Raw genomic sequence first — 27660 nt, 5'->3', positions numbered from 1 at the left:
GTGATGGTCGCGAGAGGGTGCTCATGCAATCTTTGGAATTCATGTGCCAATGCTCGATGGCGGTTTTCTTTTCCAGAACAGAATTTGCCGCGGTATTCTCGGTTTTCTGCGATTTGTCGCAGCCGTGTAGCTCTCGCTTCGGCCTCCTCTCCCCCTCTGTTTTCCTCCTCGGCCTCTCGCTGGCGCGACTCCTCGCCTTCGTTGCGTTTTAGCCAGTTTACTTTGGCGTCTCGTTGTCGGAACAACGGTCAGAAACCAAGCGCCACTCGCACTGGAGCATGGAGGAAGGAAAGAACTCCATGCACTGAAGTCTCTTTGGGCCAGCTCCTTCACTGGGTTTGAAACGCGCGCTCGGACAACATGGTGCGAGCTCGTTTCCGGCTTCAAAAAATGTCACGTGACGGCCTCTTTTCTAAATTTTTCTTCCTCCATGTTTCTTGCCATAGCTAAAATTTTTTATTAAAAAAGCAAGTTTGGAATCTTGCATTGGCTAGTTGGCCAAATGCCGAATTTTTGAAGAGCCAGCTTCCCTGCGTTTGTTTAAGCCAATCCACTTCAATCCAATCCGAGCGGTAGAAAGCATTGGCCATGGAGGCGGCATGATTATGGCGGCTTTGTCAAGTACACGTGCGATGTAATCAAGCGACTTGATTCACCTGAAAGCGCTACAATGAAGAACAAACCGTTAAAACACAAGGCAGAGAACACTTTTCGGGTAAGTAAGACCTTCGGTCTTGGCGTGTCAGTCGGCTATTGCTCTAGCAAATTCTTGTATTGGCGTTCTTTCATTTGCTGGACGCAGCAGTTGACTGTGACGACTGTCGCCTTGCAGCCTTCGTGTTGTATGTTGACTGAGTCGCGGTAGCCCTTGGAGTGTCTTTATAAAAGGCATTCCAAGTATGTCAAGGGACTAAGATTTTTTTTCCTGTGGTTAGTCTGGAAGCTCCTCTAAAGTCAACACTATGTGTCTCAGTGGCTATGGTGCTCGGCTGCTGACCCGAAAGACGCGGGTTCGATCCCGGCCGCGGCGGTCGCATTTCGATGGAGGCGAAATGCTAGAGGCCCGTGTACTGTGCGATGTCAGTGCACGTTCAAGAACCTTCCCAGCGGAAAAAGTCAATTTGGTTGCAATTTGGCCGTGAGATAGAGCAGAGTCTGAACATGCTATCATCCTACGCTGCACTGAAAGCAAAATTTACCCATATCGAGTGTGTCATTCTGGATTTTGACAACCTCCATTGGGCTTCGACAGTTCAGGTTTTTTTGCCACATGGTGTCTCAAACACAGCGACGATGGCTTTGGGTGCTGTGTCAAAGCAAAACGAACAAGTCGCTGCCGTTCGTACAACTAAATGTAGCTGCCCAGCGATTGAATATTCCCATCAGCTCCGTTTGGGATCTGAGAGATGTACTGCCACGTGAGTCGTCAATGGAAGACTCCTGCCAAGCAGAATGCAGTTTGAGCGGGCCATTGTTTTTATCAGGTTGTTTTAGTATTTTCTTCTCGCTGTTTTATGTAAGGCGCTTACATATTCACCTTTGCTGCCAAACTTGAAGGCTACCGTCCGTCCATCACATCTCAGCAGGGAGGAGAGAATTGCAAAAGCGCGTTAGCATTCACATCGTGCCCAGCACTTCAATGTCACCACAAATATTACATGGTCAGACCAGATGATTGTACGCTTCTCTCAGCCTAGTAACGCTCCTATCCGGTTAAGTGCTAGTGCTCTCTGTTGTGCAAGTCAATTGTTTCTAACAAATGAAAATTTAGAGAAGAATATGAAGAACATATGCGATACCTCAGTTTTTGGAGTGGAGCGGTGTATAATATCACTGAACATCATATGCGCTGAACTATCTGGCTCCCTCCATGCATACCAGTGTCTCCTTGGCAAGAAGTAATATAGATCTTTATAGTCGTAGAATGTGAAGACAATCCATTTGTTTTGAACAGTGCAATAATAAAAGTTTTATTTCCGGTACCTGTTCTGCAAATTCTCTAAAATTATGTTTTGCCAAAGATTGAAGTCAGTGTCCAAGGAAATGCAATGCTAAAGAAATCTTCGTACCTTCGAAACTGCTTGCGCAAGCCTAACTGCGCTCATGCACAATCATTTGCAATGTCCTTGCAGCGGCTAATTCATAGCTCGCACTTCAGCGGAATAAAAAAATTAACTACAGAAGCTCATAAAATTTTTGTGAGTGTAACTTAGTCAGTTTGGTGAACGCACTCCACTCGGCTGAAACACTCTTTGTACTGTATGCGTGAACAGTCAGCTTTCATGTGTAACGAAAGCTCTTGTACAGTGCCGGGGTGATCTTACTTTTAAGTTTACTTATTTGAACAAAAAACTACTATTCCATTTCAGGCAAACAAACCGATGGCATGCTTACCCACCTGTCGCACAGGTTTTTTATTTTACGCGCCCCTACAATTTATTTGTGGTCATTTTGGTGTCTTGAGTTTCCGATAGGGGACAGAATCGTGGCATTGATGCTCAGGTGACCTGAAATAATCATTTAAACATTACACCATTCTCCCAGTTTTCATAAAGGGAATTTGTGTATATTTTTGCCTTCGTCCTTCTTGCTTCTGCGCTTTTTGGTCGCAGTGCGAGATAAACTCACCATCATTCGTTGCTTTCATATAAACACACTAATTTGTGTGAATCGTCATACTTAAAAGGGCTATTTTAGTGTAAGCTTTGTTCGCCGTAGTTCATGCCATTGAAGTTTAGTGGATGTCCTGTAATTCGCATTGCCCTCTTGTTTCTGCTTTTCAGTTCCAGTCATTCTCTGAGCGGCTCTCCAATATCAACATCGATGTCATCCACCGTGTGGGTCCCCACAGGCGAGCCACTCCTTTCGAGAGTGAGACATTCCTTGAGGAAGCCCTCAACAAATGGTCTGAACTGAACTGCACCGAAGATTTTGGCAAGCACATTTTTCGGTTTTTAACGAGGCCTCAGCCTGAGAGGCCTTTACCTGTCCATTTGAACAACAGCTAGTTGTTAAGAGTTCTACGGTAAACATCTTCTTTAGCTGTAGCTAAATATGATTTTTCTTGTAATTGAATCTTCATCTCTGCTATAGCACAGCTCGAAATTCTTTTACTAGATAAATTGTTTAAGTTGCCCTTTCACAAAAAGTTGAAGCTTTGAGACCATTGAAATGGGCCTATGCTTTGGTTGAGGTCAATAAGTTATGCAATATTTCATTTGAATCATTATTGTTGTTGTTATTTGGATTTGCTGTTATGTGCATTGTGACTGCTATGCTCTCTTAATTACTAGCACTGAATTCTGCTTTGAATTGTGAATTTGTATTATGATTACTAGTGCAACTTGTGATAGTCACCATGATCGGCTCATGCCATTCTTCATACCAGTGATTGCTTTAGAGCGAAAAGTGGTGGTGTTAGGTTGGGCTGTTTTGGTGAAAACCATGCTATATGCCTGCAGGATAGAAATAACTTAAATCATGCATGGGTAAGCGACCATATGGGAAGCAAATGCTAATCCAGTCCTTACAATGTAGTCAGTTTATAGTTCAGTTTTTCCGCATAGTGTCTCAGCAGCGCACTTCAGTAACGACAGCATCAAGTTGTGATATTTTTTGTGTGAACAAGTTTGTTTATTATGTTCCAGATAAACTTAGGGGAGACATTGGCCCAGAAGTTCATACTTTGCCACAAATTGTGCTTCGAAAGGTCAGTCCTCTGCTTTTCACGCATGCTTGTTTCGCTTGGCATGTACTACACAGGGTGATGTGTTATCCATTATGTGGTTAAAAACTTGTGCAAAAAGACTGTTTCTTTATTTTTCAGTATTTGTTAGCTTTGTTGCTGTGCCTGTTTTATAAAAGGCGCCAATTTGCATGCTTGGCTCCCTTGGGCTTTTTACAGAACATCATTATTTTGTGTGTCAGTGCCGCAGAACTTATCTTCCCCTCAGTGACCTAAAACCATTGATATTGTAACATACTCTGGAATATGCAACCAGGAAGTGCCACCATTTTATTAGCGACATAGGCTACCAACCCCTCTCACTGTTTAATATCGTTATAGTTGCCAGGGCAATATTAGTGGCACAACATTCAAGGAATATGATGCTGTTAGCGGGATGCAGTCTTCCATTCATTTTTCCAATTAATCCATTGAGCTGGTATTGATGGTTTAATTGTGCGTACTATGGGTGTATTTGAGTGTAGCAATAATTACTGTATCTCGTTTTTTTTTTTCACAGGATGCTTTGCTCGACATCATTAAAACACAACTGGGGAATCTGGAGAACAAGGCCCTCGACGCGGTTCTTGAGTAAGTAGCGCAATTTTGCTGAAAACTGTGGTGTGCGACATGTTCGCATTTACCTGGGCGCTTTTTTACTCCTGTAGTGTGGATTTTGTAAATGTTTAGTCACGCTGTTGTCCATTACTGCACAGGACAGTATCAAGCTATATTGAGACACATTGTTAAACTAATTCAAGATGTGCTATGCAGAATGCTGAGTACTTATTTTATTGGAAATCCTTGGCACTGGTAATTTGAAAGCTGGCAGTATGGCAGTCTGTCTGCACTGATATTTTTGGCACTATGTGTCTCTGTTTATAGGCTGTGGGTCTAGGTATTTTATTTCATTAAAGTACTTTAGGCATCGAGAGCTAATGCATGAAGGTATGTCAGGGTTAAGGCTTTTAAGTTGTCTCTGAAGTGCAAAGAGGTCCAGAAACGAGAAGCTACGAGATAGGAGACCTGGAAAACTTGTTTTTTTTTTCTTGCACCTGCAAAAACGAATCTTTGCACTGTACTAATAGAGCTGTTATGAGTGCTCTTTACTTTTTGTTTGCACTTTTAAGGAACTCCAAGGAAAGTGCCGTGCAATTTGTTATGTGTGGTGTTTATTGCCTTGGTGCACTAGAATGGAAATGGTCATATGAATGAAACAAGAGGGGAGGTTAGCAGAAATTGATTGCCTAGCTCTTTATGGCCAGATTGGTGTTATTTTGGCAACCCATTGGTTGTTGAGAAAATTGGATGTAAAAATGAACCAGTCCCCCCCCCCCCCCCCCCCCCTACCTGATTAATACTCCTGACAACAAGACCAAAAAGGACTTTAACTGGGTGAAAAGTGGGGTTGCTTGGTGCATGGTCTTGTGGCGAACATTGGTTAAAGGTCAGCACTTTGAGGTGGAACCAACCTGTTTGTTCGGGGCGTGCGCCTTGGTACTTTCAGCATCACGGTTGCCCTGGCACGGGACCTGCAGTATGACTTCTACCCGAGCTTCCCGGAGGTGTTCCGGCTCGTCTGCGCCCACCTGGGCACGCAGGACCCCGACACCCTGGAGCGGATCTTCGTCTGCCTCTCGTACCTGTTCAAGTTCCTCTGGCGGTACATGGTTAGGGACATCGACCTCATCTTCAAGTGAGCTCTCAGTTATTTTCAGTAGATATCGATTGTCTTTAAGTTGCTTCTATTACACGTCTTTATCTTCGAGATTAATGAACCGACCACCATTGCTTCAGTCTGCGTAGTTATTATTTCTCCTTTTCTTTGCATTCAGAGAGTGTGTTTCAAAAAATCATTACCATTGCCTTTTTTTTTTTTAATCCGAAGTTGATTAAGATCTGCCTGCTCAAATATCACTTTTACAGCTGTGTGTTTTGATTATCTGTAGCATGATAGTCAGTTGTTTCGCAGTTTTCACTGTGGTCACTTCAATCTTACACAATCGTCGTCTATTGGAACCTAGAAATTACATTTCTGAAGCTGCAAGCGACAGGGTAAACGCAGATGACAGAAATGTGCCTTGGAGCCAACCCACGCTAGTGATGGTGCACTGCTGCCCGTACAGTGTTTGCCGCAGTGTAGTTCTGTTTTCACACCTTTAATCATTCGTGCTGCCCATAAGCATGCATGGTGTCAGCATGGGTGCAACACGCCGGAAGCCGCCGACCACAGTGGGGATCAAACGCCAATGTAGTCTAAAGTTCCACTTTGGTGCCTTCGCTGATGTGCTCATACTGAATGTAGGCTGGCATGGGCTAAAGCACTATTGCAAAGTGACGTTCATGTATAGCATATGGAAATGCTGCCACAGCTGCAACGGAATAGTCGAGTTTGTATTGCATGGATTTCTATGGGAGCTTGGGTGGGACTGGCTCATTGCAGCCAAGAAAACACAGAACCCGAGAACGTAGCAGTGAGGCTCTACTGTATTGAGATCTCCGTGTGTGATGTCTCAATTTGAAACGTTTGAAGAGCATACGCAAATAAGTTAGTAAAATATGCTTAAAAGCAAACGTGTAGTGAAATTTCAGTTCACTGACTTCTGTCACTTCGCTGCGTGCCCTGTGGCAAGGGACACTTGAGTTTTGGGCATAGAAGCTCTTGCTCCTCGCGGCATTCGAGATGTCATTTGGTTTGCGTTGAACGACAGCCGTGAAGCTAGGCCTTTTTTCTCTGCACCGTTTCTTGCTGTGGCACTTTACATGTTTTGAACCTTGCTGTGTGCACTGCAGGTTGTACGTTCCCCTTCTCGGGTCTCAGCAGAGGAGGTATGTCCGGGACTTTGCTGCCGAGAGCTTTGCCTTCCTGCTTCGCAAGGCAAGTGCGACGTATCTCTATCATCTCTCCTGTGTGAAACAGGAACCAATTTTCTGTTGTAATTTCATTCATGCAGACGAGTTCACTGGTCATTTAGGGGGTGCAGCAGTTCAGACCGTTTTTGTTGTTTAAGCATCGAATGTAACCACATTTAGCATGGATATGTAGCTTTTCTTATGCTGATTACAGAACAGCATTTTATTGTAGGTTCGCTGGTGTAGTTGTTGAGTAATTACAGTTACACATCCTTGTATAGTCATCTCTGTGGCATTAAAGGTGCACTGAAGAGGATTCTGAACTTGTCTTTTTGCCGCGGGAACTCGATCTACACGTTCCTAGCATTCTTAGAAACTGCGACTTATTGCCCTGTGTGGCCGATTCCTCTAATTAAATCGAATTAACATCTGGCTCCTGCCTTTATTTTTTGAATTCTCCCCGTACGGTGGGCGGAGTCTACCAACGCATGAAGTGCCTTTCAGCCACTCCGTGGAGGCTTTGCTTTCGCTGTATTTTGTTTTTTAGGTTCCACGAATACATAGTTTCATTCGCAGATAATATAGCCGCAAAATAAGCCCGCAGAAATAAAAATACGCGCGGTCTATTTGCTGCTACGGACCACTACGTATTACTCCGCCGATGGCAGAGTGGCAGCCGCCACGGGACTGGGTGAAAGGCACTCCACGCGTTGGTCGACTCCGCCCACCGTACGGGGGAGAATTAAAAAAAAAAAAAGGCGGGAGCCGGACGTTAATTCGATTTAATTACGGAAATCGGCCACACAGGGCAATAAATCGAAGTTTCTAAGAAAGCTCGGAACGTGTAGATCGGGTTCCCGCGGCAAAAAGACAAGTTCAGATTCCTCTTCAGTGCACCTTTAAATAATTAAGGGGAAAGTGTCCAAGTTTTTTATGCCAGCATGTTCACAAAGCCCTTTCCTGTGCAATGATGTTATTAGTTATTTTTTTGTTTGCCTAGTACTTATGGAAGTAAAACTCCTGTGTGCATATTTACATGAAAACGTTCCTTACAAAAATAAGTTTACAAAAATATTGTGTGTGGTCATAGGAAAATCTATAGCTTTAGTGCATTTCTCGACGTCTTGGGATTCTTACTTGTAAATTGGAGTCATTCTGCTGTCATTCATTAGGAATTGTCGAAGGGATGAGTGAAAGCGGTCGCAGAAAAATTGAACGATGAGAAAAATCAGCCTTAAAGTTTATTCCTTTGTTTGCCTCGTTTATCGCCTCTGTGCTTTTGCTTTTGGTCAGAGAAATGAGACACTGCAAATAATTGAATCTGATCTTTTGATCTCAACTCTACATAGTGATACTTAGCTGGGGATGTTGCATCGTCGGAAACTCATGCAATTCACGATGCTCCGAACCCATCAGAAGTGTGATTTGCCCACAATTTTCAGCAACCACGCATTAAAGGAATAGCATTTTTTAAATTTATACTGCATATTTGGGTACAATTTTTTGTCGCTAGACAGATGAAGACCTGAGGGTTATGAAAAAAAATAAATTCATGAATAAAAAATTTCGACGAGTTTGGTCAAATTGATAGGGGGGAAAATTACGTCTTCAGTTTTTTTTTTTTTTAAATGCTTCACAGGCACATCAGCCATGAAGGAAGCACTTTTGTGCTGCATTTCTAACTCCTTGGCAAATGACTTTTTGTGCCAATATAGCAAGCTCTTTTGCTGTCGAGAATAGCCATGGCATTTCATTAGCCATCATTGCTACATTTTGTCGTCTCCATTTTAGAGCCCACATTGCGATGTGCTGAACCGAGCACTCTTTATTATCCATTTTTACAATGTACAGTTCCTGTCAAAAGTATACAGCCCAAGGCGTTCACTTCTGAGCTGTTTAGCGGGGCTTCCTAGAACATCTAGCAATCCAAAGCTTGGGAGGATTGAGGACTCGAAGCCGTTCATCTTTCGAGAGATTGTGGCCGCTGAGTATGCATAATCAGGCACGCTGAAAGCCTTGCAAGCAAACCCCTTGGACTGTGCACTTTCGACGGGGCATGTACATTGGCTAAGTGGAACGGTCTTCTGCACTAATATACCACCATTGCTCATGCTGGCTTATTTGGCTTTTCGTTGTCTAGCTTTTTTGTAACGGTAGACCTTAACACTGTACCCTTGGTGCTGGCTTTCTTTCCCAGCACCTTTGTTGTGGCAAATGCAATGAAATTGATGATGGGTTAACAGTGAACCAATAAACTGCTGCTACAATATTGATTCATGCTGTAATGCCTTGAGTTTTTTATTGTGCGTTTTTTTTACCTCCCTTGTGTAACGTTGTGGGTTGCTTCAGTTTGTGCTCACTTTGCTCTGCTCAGGTTGCAGACAAGGATAAACTTGTAGCCATGCTGTTGGCATACCTTGAAACCAGTCCACAGGTAAGTTTATCACACTTCTGGCCTGTTCGTTTGGCTCAGCCTTCGATTTGGCATTCATTGATTGCCTCTTTGATTTCAGAACACCGATGGCATTGGCCGCCTGCTCTTCGAAGCCGTCAAGGGTGTCAAGGGGCAAACTCACAGTTGCATGGCCACGGTATGTTTGGGTGCACCTTCCTGTACATACGGTTGCAAAAGTTCGCGGGCCACGGGAGCCACAGGCGCGAAAAAACATCATATTTTCTCATGGCCTCAGTGAGCAGCCTAGCATTGAGACTTGCTTAGTAGTGGTTGCATGAGCAAGTTAACGTTGAAGTGGCAAGCTGGGTTAGTTGGTAGGAATTCATTTTGGAAAATGATAAGAGAATCGAACGAAATAAACGCAAAGGTAGAAGGTGCCCGTGCTTCTTCTGTGTTCGTTCATGGTGCGAGCACTGCTTTGTAGAGGTGCATTGCGGATAGAGAGAGTGAGAGGGATTATTATAGAGGCACAGCACGAAGTGTGAGGGTTTGCAGCTACATTGCAGACGCCGCGGTGGCTCAGTGGTTATGGTGCTCGGCTGCTGACCCAAAAGACGCGGGTTCGATCCCGGCCGCAGCGGCTAGAATTTCTTTGGAGGAGAAATTCTTGAGGCCCGTGTACTGTGCGATGTCAGTGCACGTTAAAGAACCCCAGGTGGTCGAAATTTCCAGAGCTCTTCACTACGGCGTCTCTCATAGTCTAAGTCGCTTCGGGACGTTAAACCCCATAAACCAAACCAAACCAAAGCAGCTACAGTGCACTGTGGTACAATGCAAAAAGGCAACATGCAGCAGGTATCGCCGGGTTCTTGCATTATGTGGATGCGGTGTATTGTGAATGTTTGTCGGTGTCTTCTTTATGTGATAGCATTATAGCCCGATGTCCCCCGCACCCACCTCCGGTGTCATACTTTGCCACCTGCAGGGTGAAAAGGGGGACCTTGGCAGGTGCCAAAGTGGAGAGGGGAAATCCCCTTCTCCTATACCAGGGGAGAGGAGGAAGAGACCGGAAGGTGGCTTTCAGATGACCCCCCCCCCGTCACCTACCAAGATTGGCGCACACAAGAGTGCCACAGTTGGCAGGTGCCAAAGTGGAGAGGGAAATCCCCCTCTTCACCTGTTCGGTATTTGTGATCGTGCATGGGAGCTCACAACCAGGTTCTTATGCTTCCGCAGTCTCACAGCTAAAAGTAGTTAGGTACCCTTCATATTTTTTTTTTTTGTTTTCCCAGGTGTTGCCCTTGGCGCTGAAGCGTCTGGATGGCTCTGTGTGTAGCGCGGAGTTCTCGTGCCGGGCCCTCGGGCAGACGTTCACGGCGTTGGCCGAGCATCTTGCCGGCCACCCGGAAAACTCCTCCGGTGTCTGGAACTGTCTCAAGGTGGACATTTTGTTTCTTTTTGATTTCTTAATTGAATTCCTGTTTTTGCACTTGCCCTTACTTTTTGTCGCTTTCCCCTCTACTGTATCGTATTTACACTACCGTATTATTATACCGTATTTACACTATGGCAAACCTTATTCAAACTTTTGCTAATTATGATTTGTTGCTAATTCATTGCTAAAATTATGCTAATTTGTGATTCGTTGCTAACAAATTTGAACATGCATTATTTGATTTGTTGTGTGCTATGATCCACAAGCCGTTTTTCTGCGTGCACATCTTACTGTAGTGATCTAAAACGAGAGGTTCGATGCCAGTTTGGCTTACAGCCAGTTGTCGACTGCACCGTGACACGACACAGTGATATGCTATGCGGTGGCGTGCTTAATTTCTGACCTCTGAGTGCACCGTGGTGGCTCTCGATGTCTGTCAGCGCATCAATTTTATGCAAGGCCTAGCATTATTGCTCAGGGCTTTTGTTGTGGCTGGCAGTCGATTCTATGAGGAAACAGCAAGCTAACTCTAAGCAAGTTAGCTTTCCCTTGTAGTCGTATGGCTGTGCTTGGATGGATGCCAATGAGTAATTACTCTCTTATTAGCGAGCTAACTTGTGTGACAAGTGCAAGATGTTGCCGTTTGGAAAGGTCGCGATGTTTCGCCGCTAGTTTAGGAGCGCATAAATTCGGAATTTCTGGATGTTCAAGAGGTTTGAATAGCTTGAAAATAAACAGCTAATACTATTCACTAGCCATTCGAGGTGTCAAATATTTGCACACTCTTGGTGCTAGTTCAGTGTATTGTCGACGACAAAATTCTCGCCAGACACGTCATCAGCGACCGAAGCCGATAGCTCTGGTATTATTTGGTTGCTCGAAACCACACTTGTAATGAAGAAGTGTAGCTTGTTGGGCCAGTTGTTGCATGGTAAGTGAAAAACCAGCAGAAAGGACGCGTTCACATGGAGAAGTACACAGGACAACGTTGGAAACGCAGAGCCCTTGTAAACTTGTAAAGCCCGAAGCTGGGCACATGTGCCGAGTATATGGTAAAGAGATGAAACAATTGGTGAAGACAGTTAATATATGAGCTTGTCTCAGTTTTTACGCGTCCTGGAGACTTTTGTCCCTGATACAGCGGAACCCTGCTCTTAAGTTCCCGGGTGCTGCGTTTTTCCAGCTTCTACATTTTCTTGAACCACTCCCATTCAAGCTGTTATAGAAACCAATGCAACACAGACTTGACTTTTATATTGCAGCTTTGGCAGTGTTCCCACGTATGTGAGTGCATGTTAAAGAACCCCAGGTGGTTGAAATATCTGGAGCCCTTCACAGCGGCGTCCCTCATGGCCTGAGTTGCTTTGGGACATTAAACCCCCATAAACCATAAGCATGCTACGTCGTGAATGTCACTTCATGATAGCGCTTTACCCTGTGATGGCCTATGGGAGGCGTGAATTTTGTTGCGGCTGTTGGTACAGTTCCAACTGCATCACCGCTGTAGCGTGATCGCAAAAGACTGAAGGTGTGAAAACGAAACTATGCCACGGCAAACGCCGTGTGGGCAGCGCTGTTTGAAATACAGCTGCGCAGGCTGGCACCAAAGCACGTTTCTTTCATCCGCGTCAGCTTGTCGCCTACAGATTAAAAAAATATAAATTTCTGATGCGACTCCTTTTTCTCTTCCTGTCCCAGGAGGTCATAGCAGAAGCAGTTGAAAAGCACAAAAATGCCAACAAGGACTCGGCTCCCACGCACCTGGAGAATCTAGTCGCAGTGGTGAAGGTCTGGGTGCTGTTCAGGAAAGGCCTGTTGTCGCGGAAGAACAGTACAGCATGTGAGGTATGTGTTTCAATCCTGGTTATTGAATTGTTGTTTTTGTATCAAGCGGTGAAAAACATCTTCCCCAAAGTCCCATGCAAAAGTATAGAACTGTGGTATGCGGACTGCCATTCAGCGGAAAATTTGATATATTGAACGGCGCTCCTGCGATCACTCATCGCGCATGAAGCCAGGTCGAGAGCGCAGCCTTGGACATCTGCTGGTGCTGGCAGTGCAGGTCACGTGAAGACATGAAACCACGTGCCGAGGGTAATGTGTGGTTTGCCTGTGTATAGCCTTTGGTCTGGAGCACCTAGTTTCATTGTGACATCGTTGTTATGCAGGGAAGCCGGTGTTTTGTGTTCTGGTAGTCGTGGTGAAGCTGACCTGGCTGACCAGAAGACTGTTGCGGCTCTCGCGGGACTTAAATCATTGCTGAAGGTGTTGTGCAGGTCATCTGTACTTTGATTTTAATGAGCAGTCACTGTGGTTATAGTGTATCTGTAGCAGGATTAGACCTCTTATGATAGGTGGTGGCTGGTATGAAAGCATTGTCCACTGTGGCTTCAGTGCGAAGTGAGCGAGGCCTGTTCCCAAGCAGCACATAAATAGAGCCAATGTTGGTTAATAATGGTCTCACTCTAGTAAGTTATGCAACCGACCTTTGCTAATATATTCCTAATATTGGGTCGATTAGCCGTGCTGCTGGGGTCGGGACACCCAGCGACGGCTACACATCACCACAGGATCCGCACCACTAGTGTGTGCACTGTATTTGTGATTCCATGCTAAAGATTACCTTATCCGCTGCCATGTTGTATACATTGAACAACGTTCGTGAGCCTTGTTGGGATTGACTGTATAAAAGCGAGCGGAGAGATAAGATAGGTGGGAAATGGTAAAAGAAAGGTGGTGTGCGAGTTCGGAACTTTTGTATTGACACAGTAAAAAGAGAGACTCTTGTGGGTACAATACTTACAGATCCTGGACACGCTACTCCAACTTGGCGAGGTGTCTGCTGCACTCACAGCTGCTGTTCTCGAATGTGTAGCAGCACTGCTGAAGAATGGAAGCGTTGGGGTGAGCTCGTCCGGACACGTCGGCAAACTTCTTGAAAAGGTGAGAGCATTTCAGGCTTTTTTTTTTTTATGCGCTGTGTCTTCTAGAGATCGGGGTTTCTTGACCACTTGCCGCATCTTCTGCAGGTGTACTCGGGCGTATTCTCGGCTGGGACCGTGTTTGACTTCACGGGACAAGTTGTGGACTGCTCGACGTTTGAGAAGGTATGCAAACGAGATTTGAAAAGGGTCGCTTGTTAGGCGCCCATTCATGGATTCTGCATTGTCGATATGGTCGGCGTAACACTCCACCTGACAACTGTGGCAGTTAGTAGCGGAGTGAAATGCCACCTTCCACGGCGAGAGCGGAGGAAAGGACAACCGGAAGGTGGCTGCCACAGGAAGATCCCCGAGGGTGACAGGTGTCATGTGAAGAGCTGCGTTCAAATTTCGCATTAGCGACTGTATTAATCGACCACCAATTTTTCTTTCTTGCTGCATGCCAAAGGGTTACTTTTGCCAGTAGCAGATTGCTTGGAATGGTTCTTGTGTTCTTTTAGACGTATTTCTGCAGATAATTTTTTCGGAAACCATCCTTCACTCATTCATCAGCTTATCCTCCACTCATCCTAACTCAAGTCAAGGATGGTTTCCGAAGCGGAAAACAGGCCTTGAGGGCTGCTTGGAGTAGAAGTGCGAGTTGAGGATGTTTAGGAATTCGGCGGTTAGTGCTTAAAGCTCAGAGAGGTTGCTGAAACTATTGTGAATGCGATGGTATTAAAGGTCTCATCGGGGGAAAAAAAATGTGTTGTCGTTCATAAAATTTGCCCATTAGCCGGAAAGAAGTGATGTCACCAGGCTGGACATGACATCGCTTCTGGCAAAGACATCAACATCTTCTAATGCTATGACATTGCCAGCACATAAGGGAATTAGGTGTGTCTGTGGATTTTTTTGTGCTAGCTTGCTGTTTAAGTGGCTTTTTTGCATTGCATACTGTATTAGACTTGATATAAGTGATAGTGCGGTCTCTGATGGCTTTTGGACGGTGGCATTGTTGGCTGCATGGGGAACGGCAATTGGACGCTGCCTCCTCTTTTCTAGGACGTCCTCTGTCATGTGGTTCGGTACTGTGCGAGCTGCAAAGACAGGACACACTCCCTGACCCTCCTTTCTGAGGTGGTCCTCCGTCGGAGGCCAATGTCGGCCACGGCTGAGAAGCTGCTGCGGGAATGGAGGCCCCTCCCCCTCTGCACCTCCGACGACACAAGGCAAGGCTCTGCTGTGGATGATTTCTTTGTTGTTTGATTATTGCTATGGAAGTGACCTTCCATTACACTGTTTGCTATTGTAGACTCACGTTAAGCCTGCGACATCATGCGTGACATCACTTCGTGCTGACCAATCAGAGCGGCATGTTATGCTAATGCTTGTGCTGCAGAACGGGAATGCTGTAAGAGGGTGTCCCAGTTCATAAGCAAAGCACAGTGGTACTTTTTGTTAAGGGGAACAAGAGAGGCGCAGCTCACATGGTCTGAGTCTTCCCTTTCCTCTCATCCTTGCAGGGAGAATGTGGCTTCCCTTGCGGACGTTGTCCTCGAGGCCTTGGCCAAGGATGTGGCTGACCCTGTGCACTGGGCCGCCCTAGTTTGTCTACCCCATCTGAGGTGAGTGTGCTAATTTTAAGGAGTTTGTGACAATCTTTTGCTAGACACACGTTGTGTTTCTAGCGTGAAGCATATGCACAAAAGACGGCCGTTTACAAAGCGGCCAGTGAGTAGCAGAACCACATCGATGGGAGATACCCTGAAAAAAAAATTTGTGCAAAAGAATATCATTGCATCGACGGCCTCATTGTATTCTAGAAAGCTGGGCAGTAAATTTGCTTCTTTGAAGCTGTACTGTAAAGCAGTTGTGGACATGATGTAGGCCTTGTACTCTGATAATTGTACTCTGATAATTGTACTCTGATAACTTGTCATTTGAAAGGCTGCTAGAGCAAGACAATAAGGTGACAGTGTGATTTTAGAGTGAAGAGAGAGGCTTCTCTTTTCCCTTCTTGCTAGCTCGCCCAGATAGCATGGATACTATGTCCTACTACTTAGGCAGCAGCCATTATGCACTATAGATAATGTGTAGCCATGTATATGGTGGAAGCTTAGATATTTTGGTCTGGCCAGATGTGGGTTGCTTTGGTCGAACCTGGTTATAGCAAACAGGTAAAGAATCGTAGAATAGTTCGATGTAGCCGACATTTGTAATGTAAAAGTTATTTAAAAACACGCAAGGGCAGTGGAATTTTGTCAGTGGAGGGATGTCAACTCCGGCTATCGTTGCTAGTGAAACAAAGATAGCTTTTTTCAGGTTTTGGCAGTGTTTCGAAGGTGCTGGGGGTGATTTCCAAGGCCCCAAAAAGCTGAGCATCGGTTAGGCTGGCTTTTTCACACAGCACCAAAGCGCTCAACAGTGAGGTTAAAGGTGCACTGAAGAGGAATCTGAACTTGTCTTCTTGCCGCGGGAACTCGATCTACACGTTTCTAGCATTCTTAGAAACTGCGACTTATTGCCCTGTATGGCCGATTTCCCAAATTAAATCGAATTAACGGTCTGCTCCCGCCCTTTTTTTTTAATTCTCCCGCTTACGGTGGGCGGAGTCGACCAACGCGTGGAGTGCCTTTCACCCAGTCCCGTGGCGGCTTGCCGCTCTGCCATCGGCGGAGTAATACGTAATAGTCCGTAGTAGCAAATAGTCCGCGCGTATTTTTATTTCTGCGGGCTTATTTTGCGGCTATATTATCTGCGAATGAAACTATTTATTCATGGAAACCTAAAAAACAAAATAAAGTGAAAGCAAAGCCTCCACGGAGCTGGCTGAAAGGAACTTCACGCGTTGGTCGACTCCGCCTATCGTACGAGGCAGAATTAAAAAAAAAGGGCGGGAGCCGGACGTTAATTCGATTTAATTAGGGAAATCAGCCATACAGGGCAATAAGTTGCAGTTTCTAAGAATGCTAGGAACGTGTAGATCGAGTTCCCGCGGCAAAAAGACAAGTTCAGAATCCTCTTCAGTGCACCTTTAAGGAGTTTTTGACAATCTTTTGCTAGACACACGGTGTGTTTCTAGTATGAAGCATATGCATAGAAGACGGTGCTTTATAAAACAACCAGTGAGTAGCAGAACCACATCGATGGCAGAGACCCTGAAAAAAAATTTGTGCAAAATAATGTCATTGCATTGACAGCCTCATTATATTCTGGAAAGCTGGGCAGTAAATTTGTGTGTTTGAAGCTGCACTGTAGATCAGGCTGGGACGTGATGAAGGTATTGAACTCTGATAACTTGTAATTGGAAAGGCTGCTATAGCAAGAGAATAAGATGGCATAATGCCTTGTTGTTTTAGAGTGAAGAGGGAGCCCTCTCTTTTTCCCTTCTTGCTAGCTCACCCGGATAGTGTGGATAACCTGTGTCCTACTTACTTAGGCGGCAGCCATTATGCAGTATACACCATATGTGGCTATGTACAATAATCCCTCGTTATAACGAAGTCAGCGGGACGGCAAAAAAATTCGTTACAAGCGATAATTCGATATAAGCGGCTGCTCGAAAAAGCTAAAACAGTTGAGATTTAATTGCACCACAACTGCGAGGAAGTTGGCGGATGACGCTGTGCGGCGTCCGCCAGCTGCGGCGGTTGCTAGGCAACGGCTCAAGGTCGGTCTCTGTGCCTCCTCGCAGCACTGCCACAGCGCAATCGCAAGTTCGTGGCCAATGTAGCTTTCGCTACAAAATTTGCGCGTAGCACATTTGTTACTTCTACCAGCAACTCAGTATTGGTCAGCGATCCTCAAAGATGATACAGTTTTAAAATTTCTTATACCAGAGTTTATTATCTATACCAAGAACAAGTTTTAACTCATTTTTGTGATCCAGACGGGATCCAGGCTGATCGACAAGCCGGCAGGCTCGGCTTACTTCCCGTTCGCTCAAGAAAAATAGAAAGCAGCCATGTTGCCATAAAGTCTGCCTCCTAGATTCGAGCAACGACAGCATGTCTGTGCAAGAGTGGAGGAGCTTTCGGCAACGACGCCGCCTGCAGGAACGCCGCGGGTGGCAAACTGCGCGCTGCTCCCTGACTGCCCTGGTCGGCACTAAGCCTAGCCGGTTTCGCATCGATGCTGCAGCTGTTAGCGCTTTGGGACTGGCCAGCACTCAAATAAAGGCGCTACACTCGGCAACCTTTTACTGTCAACCGGTCCCATAATAAAAGATACGTTAGATTTCCGCGACGCCTTCAGCAACGGAGCTAGCTAGCAGACGGCAGGCGAACCGCATCAGGCAGGAGCAGCGCCAAAGCGGCTATTGGATGAAATTTTCTTGTATCGCAGTCATCACCTCTACCCCCAGGGCTTGCTATGAACTTGAACAAACAATACTATCGCGTTTTCAGACGCCGGCATCAAGGCTGGCAGGCCACGGCCGGTCTCGGCGCGCGCGATCGAGCGAGCGCGTTGAGACCGGCCGTAGGCAGGCCGGCCCGGCTCAAAGGAGCGCGCCCTACGTCATCATGACGCTGCGGCTCTCCGCGCTCGCGTTGGCTCCCGCTACCCGTCGTTGCGTTTGCTGCGGGCGGCCCGTCATTGACATGACGCATGCGGCGAGCTGCGATCGGACGCTGCGACGCCGTTCGCAACTTTGCGCAGTGGTGAATCGCGTTCGCTTTTTGCACATTCAGTGACCCTACGACGCATTTAGACAGTTTGTCTCATCGAATGGCGTGAATCAAGCATGACCGGCCACTTTTCCGCATCCAAGACACCGCAGTTTTCTGGCATCGCAAAGCGAGAGGAAAACTTTATTTTTGTGTGGATTCAGTCACGACGAACACCAGGAATGCGCTTCCGACCGAGATTAACGGTTCGGGCGCGCTGCACCATGGAATTTGACCCCGCTGAGCAGGGGACACTCTTGGTGCCCGCTACTAGGCAGGTCATCGATCGTGGGTTTGGTACTCTTGTGGCCTGTTCAATGCCTGTATGAGTCTAATTCGTCGGCGGTATTAATTTGACACTGCATGCGTAAAGGGTCGCCGCCACGGCGGCGATTCCTACGCACGGTGGCGGCGATGCCTCCGCTTGCCACTTCGCTCTAAGCGGGTCAAGCTCTCCGTGCGCTTCGAGTAATGCGGCTTAAAATGTACGCGTTTGGGTCGAGACCGGAAGAAATTTCGAATAAAGTGATATTTCGAGTAAAGCGATTTCGTTATAACGAGGGATTACTGTATATAGTGGAAGCTTAGATATTTTGGCCTGCTCAAATGTGGTGAGCTGTAGTCGAACCTCGTTATACCAAACAGGTAAAATATCGTAAAATAGTTTGATGTAGCTAAAATTTGTAATGTAAAAATTAGTGAAAATTACACAAGTGCAGTGGAATTTTGTCTGTGGAACGATGACAACTCTGGTTATCGCTGCTAATGAAACACGATAGCATTTCCGAGGTCTTGGCAGTGTTTTGAGGTGCTGGAGGTGATTTCTGAGGCCTCAAAAAGCCGAGTGTCAGTTAGGCTGGCTTTTTCCCACAGCACTGGAAGCGCACAACAGTTGCGCTAGCTAAGGTGGCTTTCCTGCATCACACCTGTGTCACATAGAAAGCGGCTTGTGTACTACGGTGTAACCTGGCGCCTGCAGTTCGGTGTATCTGTTTTATGGCCAACCGCATTCGATATATAGAGTATAAATTGCATATGTTTGTCAACAAAAAATTACTGAGTGCTCGATATAGCCAATAATTCGTAATATTGGTGTTCATATCGAGGTTTGACTGCATAACTGTTTCTTTAGTAAAGATGCCTTTACGAGTAATGGGTAAAAAAAATGAAGAGTCGTCTATGGAAGGCCACATGGGACGGCAGTTTCACTTTACTATACCCTTGTTTTTACTGCTACGTGAGTTTGCTGTAGCATGATTGTACTGTATCACTAGATTCTGATTCAAAATAACTTTTTAATGCTTGAAATGTCCTCGATTTAATGGGGCTCCTTTATGTTGGAGCGCCATAAGGCAAAATGCACAGGACAGGACAGGAACATGAAGAACAGGCTAAATGCTGAGGCACAGTTATTTTGATCCATTATGTTGGCGCAACACAAAGACAAAACACACAGACACAGGAAAGACAGGAAGAGGTGCTCCTTTATCAAATGCATTGTTCCTTTGTCTTTTTACGTAGCATATGCTTTGTTCTTGGCTTTTTTTTTTTTGCACTGGTCTTCAAGAGGAATGCTTTCGCTTTATCTTCTTTCTTTCATTTCTCCAGTGCGTGGGGAGACGTGGCAGAAATGGAGAAGTGTGTGGGCCGAGGTCTGCGAGAACTCGCAGATCGCCTCCTCGTGAACACACCACCGGCTCCATCCATCGCTCGGCTGTTGTTCGTGTTCCTGCAAGCCGTGGCCACTGCTGCCCTGTGCAAGTTTGAAGGCGTCCTGGCGAACATCACCTGCGAGGACCTGGTCAAATTGCTCAGGTGCGTCAAAGGGAGGCCGCATGTCACTTGAAGGGGGGGTTCAGACCATGGCTTTCAAACAGAAGGTTGCTAGTTCAGTCCCAGCTGAGGCAGCTACTTTTCAATGGGGTGAAATGCAAAAAACACCATTGTACCTAGCTCTCTGGGTCTTGTGATAGAAGCCCAGTGGGCTGAAATTATGCTGAGCTTTGGGTTTATGGGGTTTTAACGTCCCAAAGTGACTCAGACTATGAGAGGCGCCACAGTAAAGATGGTGAACTTTCCGCTGCATTGTGTGTCATAACCTTGGGTGTTGCTTGGGCACGTAAAAATTCGTCAGAGCCGCCGCGGTGGCTCAGTGGTTATGGTGCTTGGCTGCTGACCCAAAAGGCGTGAGTTTGACCCCGGCCACAATGGTCGTATTTTTGTGGAGGTGAAAGGGTAGAGACCCATGTACTGTGTGGTGTCAATGCACGTTAAAGAACCCCAGGTGGTCGAAATTATTCGAAGCCCTCCACTGCGGCATCCCTCAAAGTCTGAGACGCTTTGGGATGTTAAACCCCACAAACCAAAGCCCATAAACTGAGAAATTCATCAGTCAATCCTGCCTTTCGTGCTGTTTCCATCAGTTCTTTGCAGCCGCGATCTGACCGGTATAAACTAGCATTATTTCTTCTTTGTGAGGAAAATCACGAGTTGTCTCGAGTTATCTTGTTTTGCAGCTGGAAAAGGGTTCCCTGGTATCTGTTTGTGGGAAAAAAAAGGGCTGATGATGTGTCTCTGTTCTGTTTCTTGTTGTGTGCAGAAGCTCTCCAGGCAATGTCTGCCTGCTGAAGGCCGCGGACATTTACCTGACCCATGCAACCAAGTCCTCGATGCCGGCAGAGTGGCAGCCTGAAGATATGCTGAGATTGTTCTATGGTGTGCTTGAACGTAACCTTGCTTCACCATATAGTGTGGTAAGTCTGCGTCAACATTGCTCTATGAGTGTGTGTATGCATGTGCTTTACTGCACGTTTTTGTACTTATTGCCAGTACTGCTATAGTGAAACAAAGAAAAGTGGAAATTCTTTGGCTGCTGTCATTGTGTTTGTTGTCATTGTAGGTTACACAAATGGCAAAACAATTTACTCATTCTTTGTCATCTTATAGCCATCGTTCCACTACTTTTTCACTAGCATTGATTTCGTGGGTTTCGAGCGGGCTGCTTTCTGGGTGTTATGGATGAAAACTTGTTTTGGTTGCTGCAATGACTTGTGCTGTGGACATTGCGAACTATAGTCTTAGGTTTTAGTGGCTTTTTATCGAAAAAATGGAAGTGTGAAGTCGGGTTTTATTTGAGTAGTTATTTGTGTGCTAGTTAACTTGGGGTTCATCCTTTCTTCTGCGCTTCAGGTTAGGCTGCTCTCCTTGTGGGTCTTGTCGGCATTCAAACCCGAGGCCACTCCCGAAGTTCGAGGAAAGGGCGAAATGGTGAGTGCTGCATTCGGGAAGCTACAGTTTTGGGAGCGATGGGTGCATTTCTACTGGGGTGAAGAACGTGCAAGTTGTCCTGCTAGCCTGTGTTGTGACGTGAATGTTCATAGGGCAACATGAGCGCTTTGTAGGTTGACGGGCATATATACATGCAGTGACGTGTGCATGTTCGTGGGTTGGTATGTACATGATAGCATGCTGTGGTTTGAGTTTACATTGTAGTGCAGTGTACTACACAATTTTTATTTATTTATTTTTTTTTTTTTCAGCAAGGGGAGTTTGCTTCGGCGTGCTACGTGTTTGATGTGTGCCTCTCGGCAGAGGTTGTGCCCCTGACAGTGCAGGACTACCGTGTAAGGCTCAAGCTGCTTCAGGGCCTGAATTCTGAGCAGCTCTCAGCTGCTGGGGTGTCTCTGGGTGCTTATTCAATGGTGAGTGTCCTGAACTACAGTTGCCGACAAATTTTTTGGGTCTGTGCAAGACCTGAAAAATGGTACAAATAACCGAGCAGTCAGAAAATTCCGCGGACTTCAAGAAAAGAAATTACATTGCTGTGAAAAACTGGCTTAAACAATTGTGGATTTTGCTGTTTCTCATGTTTTACTTGCAAGCGATAATATTACCTTGCATTCGAGCCGGAGTTGTGCTTTTGTCGTACCCGGGCCGCACTTGATTCTGCCACAAGTCACGCTGGGAAACGTGTGATGAGAAATTCGGCGTTAGTGTGCCGCAATGAGCGTCCTCGGGCACCTGATGCATGTTGCATGGTGGGAAGACAGGTGCAACCTGCTGGAAGAAGCAGGGTGCCATGTTTCTTCATGTAAAAAGGAACATGCCGACACATGATCCCTCAAAAAATGTTAAATGAATAATGACTGGCTGTACAGCAAAGCAGTCTACAACGAGCAATTACAGGGAGATTAAGTCCCTAACTAAAGTGGTTAAAGGAAAGTTGGGAGTTCAGGTGTGCATGGGGTTTGTAGGTGTTCAGGGGACCCCAATAAGCACTCCAAGGAACCCCAGGGTCCTACAGAACCCTGTTTTAGAGCCCCTGCTTTTGGGTGACAGAGGGGATTCCAAGGGAGGGCAAGCATAGCAGGGGACGGCAGCAAAAAAAAAAAAAGATTTGTTAATGAATTCACAATAATGGAATCTTCAAGAAACGTATTTTTGCATGCCGATTCCAAATATGTAATTTAATTTTATGTAAAACAAGACCTTGTGCACTTATATGTTATTTAACTTTTTTCGAAGAGCTTTCAATAAATTTTTCAGCAGGAAACTTGCTAGGATGCATGCCATTGGCTGGTCTTCACACCAAACTATGCAATAAGGGCAAAATTATTATCCCACCTATCGTAGAAGTTGAGTTACAGGGTTTTGAATTTGCCACTTCACAAACGGGAAGAAACTGACGATTTCAAAATCCTATAACTCGCCTTCTTTGACAGGCAGGATGAAAATTTTACCCTTATTGCATAGCTTGATCTCAAGAGAAACCATTGGCGTGCAATCTAACAAGTTCCCTGCAGTAGAATTTCTTTCAAACTCTCGGCAAAAGTTACCTAACATATTGCATAAGTGCATAAGGACTTGTACATAAAATTATATTACATATTTGGAATCAGCACACAAAAATACATGTTGTGACTTCATGGTTCTTGTGACTTCATGGTTGTGACTTCATTAATAAAAATTTATTTCTAAGACCCTCTTCCCCCCTTAATTGGAGGGATACAGGAGAGGTCTTTAGGTACTGCAACAGCAGCAGTTGAATGGCTTTGTGGGCCATGTAATGGTTAGGCTGCAGTCTCTGTGGCACAGTTTGTGTACGAAGCTTGCGCTGTGGATTAATATTGATCCTTTTGGTTTCAGGCCCCCGTCCACTATTTGCTGGGCACCCTGCTGGTCAACTTCCAGCTCCTCTGGCAGCCCGCCCAGGAGATCCTTGCCAGCCATGCCACCACCGACGGGGCCTTCTGGAGCACCCTCGTGGAGCACCTGACATCTGTGTACGACAAGATAGGTCGGTCTCCTTCTCAGGCAGCACATAGCTTCTCAATCGAGCTGTTAGAGTCGCGAGAGCAACATTACGCCAGCCATGTCGGCTCGTTGCATCATCGCACTTCAGCTGTATGGTGTGGCCCACGAATGACCTTGAGCTACCGTTGCCTAGCAACGCCGCAGCCGCGCTCCACCAGATGGCGCCGCCGTCAACACCGCTGCCGTTGGCGCTCGCTCCACCAGATGGCGCCACCGTCAATGCTGCTGGCTCCAGCAGATGTGGACCGCTGGGGTAGAGGGAGAGGAGGTGTCGCCTCGCGGGGGCTATATGTACATATGCGCTTCGCCTCAGTGGCAACAATGAATGAACGAAGCAAGGAAGAGACAATGCGCTCAATTGCTTTCGCAATTCAACTAGGGTTAACCAGAGCTAAACCACAGCCGTTTTCTAGGCACGTGGTAGAGGCACTCATGTGAACACAGTAAAATCTCATTAAGTTGACACCAATTAATTCGAAAATCCGGTTAATTTAAACTGCTAGCGCAGTCCTGTGCAAGGCCCATGTAAGTCAATGGCGTCAGACACTCCTTAATTCGGATGCAATGGCTCTCACACCGATTTTTCTGAACGGGCTCCCAAAAGGAGGTCATGTTCAGATGTGGCCGGCTTGGCAAGCAGTGGTCAAAGCAGCTTTACTTAAGGGGGGACGCGACCTTTGAAAACCGAAAAATCGCGAAAAAGTCGATTTTTGGAAAAGTATATATTCCGGTTGTATATGCTATAAACTACCTTTTCTGTAATTATCAACGTCTAATTCGCCGTGGAAATATTTAAAATTAGATATACAACAAGCCACGGCAGCCCCAGAGCCACGAGCAAGCGCCGAAAATGCCCCAACTACGCGCGCGCGCCATTCCTCGCCCGCTCAACCGAGCGCCGCCATTTTGGTCTTGTTTTGTTCGTGAATTCTTGCGCTTTTCTTTGCTGCCGGCGGCAGCGTGCTCGAGGCGTGGCTAGCTTTTGATTGGGGGCCTCGCAGCTGCTTTCGAGTTTCCCGCGTCTGAAATCCGAGGCTACGATTGGACCAAGCGCGCGCTCCTCGAGAACGAGGGGGAAAGGGCGGCTGCTATTGGCTGCTGCGCGCGCTGACGCGATGGTCTCCGCCGGCTGCCCCCCGCGCGTCGTCTGCTCCTGGCTCCTGCTTCTTGCTCTTTGTGCGGTGCGTTCGCCTTTCGCCATTTTTGCGATGGCCGTCCTTACAGTCTGTCGCCGCGCCCTTTGAACAGTGTCGTGTAGCTTGTTGATCGTTGCGTGGTCGGCCACGATGCCTACGACGAAATCCAAGACGCGACACGCGTTCGGTGCCCGTAAGCGTTCCATGAGGTCCATCCGCATGGCGAAGCGCGCTGCCGACGACTGCATCGATGCTTCCAACGTGCTAGGACCTGCTGCAACGGTGCAAGACGAATGCGTCGCCGCATCCAGCAACGTACTACCACCTGCTTCATCGGCACAAGAATCCGCGGTTTCAAGTGCGCCTGGTGATCCGAGCCCATCAACATCAGCGATCGCGGCCTTCAGCCCCGGTCCCGCATCTCCTCCCAAGGGCGAGAACGCGTCGTCCACCGTTCGCTTGAGAACACATTTCTTTACGCCCGAGGAAATAGAGGCGGCGGAGGCACAATGTGCTGCCGTTCAGGAGGAACTTGGCGCCATGCCAGCCACACACAGAAAATTCCAAGCCATGACGCCCGATCCCGGACCCACCAGCTGCAGCGCTACAACTGAAGCAACTGAAGGTGGGAAATTTTGCCTTGTGCAAATGGATGTGCTAGGCGACCTGCTCTCCAGCTTCTTGTGCCAGCATTGCCTTGCAAGTGGGCTGAAAATTCAAGAAGGCACTAAACTTGGACTGGCAACAAAACTTGAGGTGATGTGCCCACGTTGTGGGGTTGTTGCGAGTAAGTGGAATTCTGCGCGCCAGAACGAAGGACAGGCTTTTGACGTCAATATTCGAGCAGTTATGGCGATGAAACAAATAGGGAAGGGCCAAACAGCTCTCAATGACTTCTGGGCAGCAATGAACGTGTCGCACCGAGGTCTACACCATCGCACATTTCAGAAGCACTTGAAGAAGACCTTCAGGGACCCAGAGGCTAAGTGCATGGAAAAGTTCTACGCCGAATCGGCTACTGCGGTAAAAGAAGCCTACAAGCAGATGGACCCAGGCTTTTCCAGGGACATTACTGTGATTTACGATGGCACGTGGCACAAGCGGGGTCACACGTCCCACATTGGAGTTGGGGCGATCATCGAATACCACACGGGCCTTATCTTGGACGCTGTAGTCCTATCGAACCAGTGCCTTGGTTGTCAGATAGGACCAAAACCTGGGGACTCGGACTACTTAAGCTGGCATGAGAATCATGTGTGCCAAAAAAACACCGATGCAAAATCCGGGAGGATGGAGGTGGAGGCAGCCCTGATTCTCTTTGCACGTTCTGTCCGCAAACACAACCTTCGTTATGTGACACTTGTGTCTGACGGTGACAGTGCCACTTTCTCTGCCCTTGTACAAGAGAACGTTTATGGCCTTGTTCCCATTGTGAAAGAAGAGTGCCTGAACCACGTTCAGAAAAGGATGGGGACTGCACTACGCAATCTTGTGCAGAAAAGTGAGAAGCCATTAGGAGGCAAGGGCAGGCTTACAAAGGCCCTCATTGACAAATTAACAGGATACTATGGCTGGGCCCTCAGGAACAACTCTAATGATGTGGCTGCCATGCAGCGTGCGGTGATGGCATCATACCACCACGTCACTTCAACTGAAGCAGCGCCTCATCACGAACTTTGCCCTGAGGGTGCCGACTCATGGTGCCGGCATAAGGCTGCTGCAGCAAAAGGAGTAGCCCAGCCGAAACATACATACAATCTTCCAGGCTACGTTGCTGAGGCTATGCTGCCTATATATGAGCGCCTCTCGCAGGATTCGCTGCTCCGACGTTGCCTGGGAGCGAAGACCCAAAACGCGTCGGAGTCGTTTCACTCAGTCTTGTGGTCCCTTATGCCGAAGGAGCAACACGCATCTTTAATTGCTGTGGAGACAGTGCTGCATGAAGCAGTACTAAGGTATAATGCTGGATGCTGCAGGGCCACAAAAGAAATCTCTATGTCAGTGGGGCTCACACCTGGCCACCTAGCCATCCAGCGAGCGGCGGAGAAAGATGCGCTGCGCATGGGCAAGGCTGAGAAACAGAAAGAAGTAAAAACTCAGAGGCGGCAAAAAAAGAAAGAGCACAGAGACAGCTCCAGCTATGCAGCAGGATTGTTCTAGCCTTATAAGTGTCTCACATTTCGAGCCCATTTTCTTTGCATTATTTATTTCTCCCCTTGTATGACGGGCTCATTCGAGCATATCTCAGAAACCACTCATCAGGCTTCCTTGATGTTTAATTAGTGCATGTCTAAGTAATTAAATTCAGTGCTGTGCTAAAATTTTTCACCAAATAAATTTAGAAGGGCCTTGTTGTTGCCTAAGGTGCCTATCCAGGAATTATCATTATTAATTTCACATTGCAAACACGTTCTGCAAATTCTCCTGGCATGTCCCAAAGAACCTATATAAACCACCTCAATATACTCCTGTAACTTAAGAACCAGTGGGCAAAACTCTACGAAACTTGGCAATTCTTCAGATGTCCATGCTGTGGGCCTACCCTGAAAATTTCATCAAGATATCTCAAGAAACAAAAAAGTTTATGTACTGTCAACCTTCTAAGGCCATTTTCGCAGAATCAGTTTTTTGCCTGGCGTGGCTGCTAGGGAAAGCCATATCTTGGGAACCACTTATCAGAATTTCATGGGGTTTCTTTTGCACCATACCTGAATAAATTTCTGAGGGCAAGACAAGCCCGTTTTTTTAAGATATGGTCTCTGGAATTTGTAATAAACAATTAAAATTTGGTTAATGAAGGTCCAATAAGTAACACTAAATTCAGGGCAGCGCAAAAATTTCTTAGCAAAGATATTTAGAAAAACGGCCTTGTCTTGCCCTGGGGTACCTATCCAGGAATGACTATGCTGAATTTCAAAGTGCCAGCACATTTTGCAAAGTCTCCAGGCATGTCCCAAGGAACCCATGTAAACAACCTTGATATACTTCTATAACTTGAGAACCAGTGGGCACAGCTTCATGAAACTTGGTAGTTCTTCAAATGTTTGTGCTACAAGCTCACCCTGAAAATTTCATCCAGATATCTCAAGAAATAAAAAAGTTGATGCTCAAGGGTAGCCTCCCCCCTTAAACATTCATTGTATGCTGCGGAGTAGTCTTCAGACCTCTGACGTGCATGCTTTGGTAGGCATGACGAAAATTGGATGACCCTGT

At 46.5% G+C, this 27660-nt stretch overlaps 2 protein-coding genes across 2 annotated transcripts in view; both read left to right on the top strand.

Moving 5' to 3' along the window:
* The first annotated feature begins 564 nt into the window (after positions 1–564).
* The window catches only part of LOC149330504 (small subunit processome component 20 homolog), a 93271-nt gene continuing 66175 nt past the window's right edge, over positions 565–27660 (top strand). Inside the window, 19 exon segments of the mRNA XM_089561106.1 lie at positions 565–715; positions 2784–2934; positions 3648–3709; positions 4245–4315; positions 5232–5420; positions 6518–6602; positions 8952–9011; positions 9091–9168; positions 10265–10411; positions 12106–12252; positions 13213–13350; positions 13437–13514; positions 14394–14560; positions 14855–14956; positions 19607–19813; positions 20598–20751; positions 21188–21265; positions 21538–21699; positions 23144–23294. Of these exon segments, the coding sequence (XP_089417232.1) occupies positions 671–715; positions 2784–2934; positions 3648–3709; positions 4245–4315; positions 5232–5420; positions 6518–6602; positions 8952–9011; positions 9091–9168; positions 10265–10411; positions 12106–12252; positions 13213–13350; positions 13437–13514; positions 14394–14560; positions 14855–14956; positions 19607–19813; positions 20598–20751; positions 21188–21265; positions 21538–21699; positions 23144–23294 (2272 nt within the window). The 5' untranslated portion in view covers positions 565–670.
* Positions 24489–26691, top strand: LOC149330505 (uncharacterized). Its single transcript, XM_089559869.1, has one exon. The coding sequence runs from the start codon at positions 24598–24600 to the stop codon at positions 26605–26607; it is 2010 nt and encodes a 669-aa protein (XP_089415995.1). The 5' UTR covers positions 24489–24597; the 3' UTR covers positions 26608–26691.

This window comes from Amblyomma mixtum, chromosome 9 (assembly GCF_055824585.1).
Source record: "Amblyomma mixtum isolate Tamu chromosome 9, ASM5582458v1, whole genome shotgun sequence".
Taxonomy (NCBI): domain Eukaryota; kingdom Metazoa; phylum Arthropoda; class Arachnida; order Ixodida; family Ixodidae; genus Amblyomma; species Amblyomma mixtum.
The sequence above is the reverse complement of the archived record's forward strand: the minus strand, read 5'-3'. Positions and strand labels throughout refer to the sequence as shown.

Bases quoted from the DNA above. Each gene is read 5' to 3' on its own strand.
- LOC149330505 (XM_089559869.1), top strand. From the start codon at position 24,598: ATGCCTACGACGAAATCCAAGACGCGACACGCGTTCGGTGCCCGTAAG.